General features: G+C 37.9%; 1 protein-coding gene across 1 annotated transcript; it reads left to right on the plus strand.

The window, feature by feature from the left end:
- Positions 1 to 482: 482 nt before the first annotated feature.
- LOC144639618 (uncharacterized) lies at positions 483 to 6,208 on the plus strand (the record flags this gene model as incomplete). The annotated part of the gene is made up of 5 exons (XM_078498910.1): positions 483 to 908; positions 1,511 to 1,709; positions 3,441 to 3,731; positions 4,481 to 4,676; positions 5,487 to 6,208. Coding segments are annotated over exons 1-5 (1,834 nt in total), but the record flags the coding sequence as incomplete, so codon positions are not given.
- Between the last annotated feature and the right edge of the window lie 376 nt (positions 6,209 to 6,584).

Raw genomic sequence — 6,584 nt, forward strand, 5'->3', positions numbered from 1 at the left:
CTTTAAAAATTCACTGCAGATTGGACTATTTTTTGGTTTCTACCGGCATTATTAATCAGATAAAAGAGTGCAAGATAATTCCGGTGTCTTTCTCAGATCATGCAGCAGTCTCTTTCTCTTTCTTGTCTAAAGATTATGAAAAGCGCGGGCCTGGTTTTTTTAAATTCAATAATTCTCTTCTAGAAGATAAAAATTTCGTCGAAGAACTCAAGAAAAATATAGAGAAATGTAAAGAAAAATATGGCTGTTTGGATGACAAAAGACTTTACTGGGAAATGATTAAGATGGAAATCAGAAGCTTTACTTTATTCTTTTCCAAAAGGCGCTCAAAACAGTGCAGAAACGAGGAAGAATTGCTTCAACGCGAACTATGTAATCTGCAAAGAAAAGTTAGCGAAGATCCATCAGAGGAAAATGTGTCCGAGTTTCATAATGTAAAATTTAAATTGAACCAGTTATCATTGCTCAAAACCCGGGGGGCCATGGCGCGAAGCAAAGCTCGCTGGTGCGAACACGGTGAGCGCAATTCTAAATGTTTCTACCGCTTGGAGAAAAGAAATTACAATACTAAGTATATAACTGAACTGAAACTTCCGGATAAAAGCACTATTTCTGGACCAAACGATATTTTAAATGAAGTGTATCGGTTCTATAAGGAGCTGTACACTTCCACTGGTGCTAATTCGGATGACCAGCGCTTCGACACCTTTTTTAATAACCCAGTTTTATCTGAAATATCCGCGGACCAGAAGCAATCATGTGAAGGCTTATTAACAAAAGACGAGTGCTTTGCGTCTCTGAAGCAAATGGCCAAAGGAAAATCTCCCGGCTCGGATGGTCTCTCCGCTGAGTTCTACTTAGCTTTCTGGGAAAGTGTAGGGCAAGAATTAGTTGATAGCCTAAATCATGTATGCTTTTGAATGTGGAGAATTAACTATTTCTCAAAGAAGAGGGATAATCACTCTCATTCCAAAGAAAAATAAAGATAAAACGCTCCTCGACAACTGGAGACCAATCTCGCTGTTGAACACTGATTATAAAATCGCTACTAGAGCAATAGCTTCGAGAATATCTAAAATATTGCCAAGCATTATTCACAGTGATCAAATAGGTTATGTAAAAAAGCGATTTATTGGACAAAATATTCGCCTAATTTCAGATGTTATTGAACGTTGTCAATACACGCAGACTCCTGGCATTGCGCTATTTTTAGATTTCAAGAAAGCTTTCGACAGCATTGAATGGTCTTTTTTATCAGAGCATTAAAAACTTTTGGCTTTGGAGATATGCTAGTTAATTGGATCAAAACATTTTACACTAACCCACAAAGCTGTGTTATTAACAATGGCTTTGCAACCCCCTTTTTTCTTTGGAGCGTGGAGTTAGACAGGGGTGCCCCCTTTCTGGAATTCTTTTTGTTATTGGGGTGGAGCTTTTAGCAGGCGCTATTAGAAGCGACAAATCGATAAAGGGCTTATCGCTTAACTCAAAAGAATTTAAATTATCCCAGTATGCTGATGATACTACTTGCCTTGTTGGAGATACCACATCAGCCAGCAACCTGTTCAAAAAGCTGGATTTGTTTAAACTGTGTTCGGGGCTCGAGCTAAATAGGACCAAAACGGAGGCATTATGGTTAGGTTCAAACAAGAACAGAACCGACACACCCTTTGGTATTCGCTGGCCTAAGGATTATGTTAATGCTCTTGGTATCTGTTTTACAACAGACCAGAACATTTCTGATAGCAAAAACTTAGAAACAAGATTAAGTTCCTTAGAAAAATGCCTTAACGTTTGGTCTTCCAGAGACTTGACTCTGTATGGGAAAATCAACATAGTAAAATCCTTAGCACTCTCTAAATTAACCTTTGTCTCAGCTGTTCTTCCCATTTCCGAAGATTTTGTAAAAGAGTTAATAAGCAAATTGTGGATTTTATCTGGAGCCACAAGAACCCAAAGATTAAAAAGACAACGATGATAGGCGAAAGAAAAGAAGGAGGTTTAGGTATGCCTGACTTTGATATAATCAACAAATCGCTAAAAGCAGCTTGGGTCAAAAGACTATCTGCTCCCGAGTGCGCTATGTGGAAATCACTGCCACTTGATTATCTGAGAGACATTGGTGGAAAACTTATTTTTGATTGCAATTTTTCACTAAAAACTCTTCCGCAGCTTTCTTGTTTACCATTATTTTACAAAGACGTACTCGATGCATGGCAGAGGATTGTGGCTCATACTCCCTTAAGCAAAAACGATGTGGAAAATGAGGTTATTTGGAACAACCGATTTATTACAATTGCGGGAAAATCTGTATTTTTTTAGGCCGTGGTATGAAGCCGGAGTTAAATACATAAAAGATTTGATTTCTGAGAACGGAAATTTATTGACGTTTAACGAGTTCAAGTGTATATTCGGTATAAAAACACACTTCTTGCAATATTTAGGGCTTTTAAATGCTATCCCCTCGAGCTGGAAAAAGTTGCTCAAGGGTACCTACGGGGAAACCGAAAATAACGACTGCAAAGATAAGATTACTAATATACAAAGTATTTCAAGCAAGACGCTAAGACAAATACTAACAAAAAAAGTTTTTGAGAAACCCACCTCACGGGGCAAGCTTGATAATGCAGGTTTTTCTGCTGAGCAAATTGCACATATTTATGAACTTCCATTTAAGCTAACTCTCGACGTCAGAATGTCAGTTTTTCAATTTAAGATCAACCATAACATTCTGTACACAAAAAGTAGACTTTTTAGAGACAAGTTAGCAGAAAACGACAAATGTTACCTTTGCAATGGCAGACAAACACTGACGCATCTCTTTGTTGAATGTGATTCAAGTAAAGTTTTTTTGGACTAAGTTTACTTCTTGGTGGAATTCGAAAAATAATCCGCAGATTCACCTCCAACAACGCGATATTCTATTTGCTCTTCATCCTGAAAAGCAGTCTTTTTGGGGTATTAATTTTTGTTTGCTTGTGGCCAGACAGTACATCTATTTTGCCGCGAAAAATGAAGACCCTTTCTGTTTCACTGCCTTTCTTAAGTTTTTGAAAAACAAGCTCGGGATAGACAAACAGAAGATTCGAGACCTAGTTACTTTATAGTTTATTTTACCTAGTTACTTTATCTCTGTAAGTTGTCTTTTTTTTGTATTCTGTTTTATTTTATTGTTTGTAAAAAAATTGTCTATTGTAAAAAATTTTGTCAATTATTTAATAAAAAAATGCATTAAAAAAAAATAATAATAATAATAATAATAATTTTGTTCATCCACTCGATCATTCGCTTCTTACGTTCATCTGTCGTCTAAATAGTTCATGCGATCAATTTTTTAAATTATTTTCGGTTATTTTTTGCCTTCTTTAAGTTTCGTTGTTGCCTTTTTTGTATTAACTACTTCTTTCTCACAAATTTACATTAAATATTATATCTTTCAGCTACTGTGCTTCCTGGCTGGACAGTGTCAGTAGATAATACCACCAGCACAAGTATATTTATTCAGTGGGCAAACCTAACAAGTCTTCTTAACAGTCAAGTCCTCCATTACATCATCCTCTTAAACGGAACAAATGGAAATGCATTGACCCATGAAATTACTGATGGAAACGTACTACATACGGAAATAAGTGGACTCAAACATTCAACAAATTACAGCGTGAAAGTTGTTGGAGTCGATGAACGAGGGCGACCGTACAAAACTCTTGAAGTGAATGCCACGACTAAAAACAGTACGAACAGTTGTGAAACTAATACACTTTATTTTATTTTCTAAGCAACGTTTTTTAGCCTTTTCATTTAAGTATTAAGCTGAGACGGAATAGTATTTCTTATCTAAATTTCTCTTTGTGTCAGTGTGGCCTTGCAAAATGCTTGCTCGAGGAGTTTTACTCGTGCCTGAGTTTGTATAATTATAATATCAATCGCTTATAAGTGCATGTCTGATTGGCTAACGCTTATGCATATAATCAGGAGGACTTTTATTGAAAAGTAACCAAGTTCACTATGCTCATTAGGGTTGATTGCACATATAAGCCTCTCTATGGGTATTTACGAAGAAATTGAAGACGCGAAGATCACCGCGGAAAAAACGAAGATTTCAAGATTGAAGCGAAGATCTGAAATGGACAAAAATTCCCGTGATCAAATTGAACACTGAGATATAAAACTGTCAAAACTCATAAACACTACAGGAAAGATCTGTAATTCCTGAATTTTGGCATTTGACCACATTTCACGAAAAAAAACCAAACGAAGATAAAACGAAGATCTGCTTAAAAAACCGAAGATTTGCAAAAAAAATGCGAAGAAAACGAAGACCGTGGGTACCCATAGAGAGGCTCACATATCCATATTTGGGCTTTGCAAGTAACTCCTCTTCTTAGCGTATTCGGTAACATTTAGCATTCAGAAATTGTTAGATAATTTGTAAAAGAAAACATACTAGCGTTTCATGCTGTATTCATGCTGTTCTTTTCAGTTTCTTGTGGATCTCGGCCTAGCAGCTCACGAATCGTTGGCGGTACAGTTGCTCCAGTTAACAGTTGGCCATGGCAGGCAATGCTGCGAGACAGTAGTGGCAGACAGTTTTGTGGAGGTTCATTGATAGATCCACTTTGGGTTGTCACAGCCACTCATTGCATATATGGAAAGTCACCGTCATCTGTCAAAGTAATGTAAGTAGCAAGTTTCGAAGATGTTCGAGCGTACGTTTCTTCTCGGTTACATCAGTCGGGGGAACAAGTGCCAGTTGATGGTGACATCACTTCTCTGAGAAGTGACTGAGCCCGCGGTTTTCGTCCCAGAAGTTGCTAAGCAACATGACTAATTTGTACGCGCGATTGCTTTCGGAGTAGTCGTGAGCGCTCGCGCTAGTTTTTGATTGAATGAAATAATTCGGAAACTCTTCGAGTGCTTCAACGAAGATTTGCCAAAACCGGCACTCATTCCCCGACTGTACATCAGATCGATAGCCTTGGAGGCAAAATTAATTCGAGTAGCCACATGCCGATCAAAATGTGTGGTCGTTAATACCCAAAGGATCGTACGATCAAGTTAAAACAGTATAGAAGAAGGAAAGAATATATAGATGATAGATCTGAACCCTAGACATATTTCATACCTAAAGCAAGACACCAAGTATAAAACATCACAAACGATATTAATTATAAACCCTCTCTTTCATCCTTGCAAAACAACGATAAAATGAAATGAAAATACCAGCTAAACTGAATGAACCGCCAAGAGTAAAACCATCAAAGACATATCCTGAAATATCCTTCGCACTTTTAAGTTGTTGCTTACTTTTGATTGGCAGACAAGCCTGCAGAATGAACAGAAAGAAGTGAAAAAATGTAAAAAGAGTAAATGAAAAGCTTCGAAAATGCTTCAAAGCAATTAATTGCAACAATATGTTTTATGATTCTCTGGAGAAATAACAAATATGTATAACTTATATTGAAATTCTATCCTTTATTACGTTTAAGGTTGGGAGCTCATTACAGGTCTTACGGAACAGTTGGGACAGAACAGAGCTTTGATGTTGTAAAAATCATCCAGCACGAACAGTACAATATCCCAAACAGTTGGAGCAATGATATTGCACTTCTTCAGTTATCAAAACCTGCTAAAATAGGCAAAGGAGTTGGACTTGTTTGCCTGTCAGACAACAGATATCAGCTTCCCTTTGATGACCTTAACAAAACGTGTTGGATAAGTGGCTGGGGAACACTTTCCTATTATGGTGTCACTCCAAACGAGCTCCAGCAGGTTGATATTCCTCTTGTTTCCAAGCAACGCTGCAATGCATCGTATCCTGGCAAGATAGATAACTCCATGATATGCGTTGGCAAAGACCAGGGCGGAGTGGGAGGCTGCCATGGTGACAGCGGAGGGCCGCTTGTTTGCGAGTTCGGTGGTAAATGGTATTTGGAAGGAGCTACCAGTTGGGGTGGATTACCATGCGCCGCTCCCGCAAAATATACGGTATTCGCCAATATTCGTTACTTGAAGTCATGGATAATAAGCAAAACGACTGGTGCTTCTGTTCCCACCCCTTCAGGCCCAGCTGTAACGTCATGTGACTTTGACTCTAGTTTGTGTTATGGCTGGCAACAGTCATACTCAGATGTGTTCGACTGGACACGTCAGTCAGGCTCGACCTCATCTTCGAGTACAGGACCCTCATCGGATCATACAAGCGGATACGGTAAGTTTTTTACATATATGAGGCTCATGATATGGGACCTTATTATGCGATTTTCAATGGGTTCATAAAAAGGAGGCAAAAATCCTCCAACTTCTGAAATAGAACATGCCGCCAGATAAAGCTTTAACAACGATTAAATGGCAGTCTTTTAAGTAAATGCGTTTTAGTAGGTCATTTGTACATAGTCACTTTTGTACCTGCATAAAGTACATCGCATTTAACATATGAGAAGTCGGGTGTTTATCGATATCGTCGAGCTGTTCATGGACTAAATTTTACTAGCTTACACTCCTATTATCCCCCAGATTATATAATATTATAGCAATTTTGCGTCTTGAAGGAATTGAAGTATTACGTTATTATACTTTCTAAACAA

This window comes from Oculina patagonica, unplaced genomic scaffold (assembly GCF_052425735.1).
Source record: "Oculina patagonica isolate OP01 unplaced genomic scaffold, crgOcupat unplaced1119, whole genome shotgun sequence".
Taxonomy (NCBI): Eukaryota; Metazoa; Cnidaria; class Anthozoa; order Scleractinia; family Oculinidae; genus Oculina; species Oculina patagonica.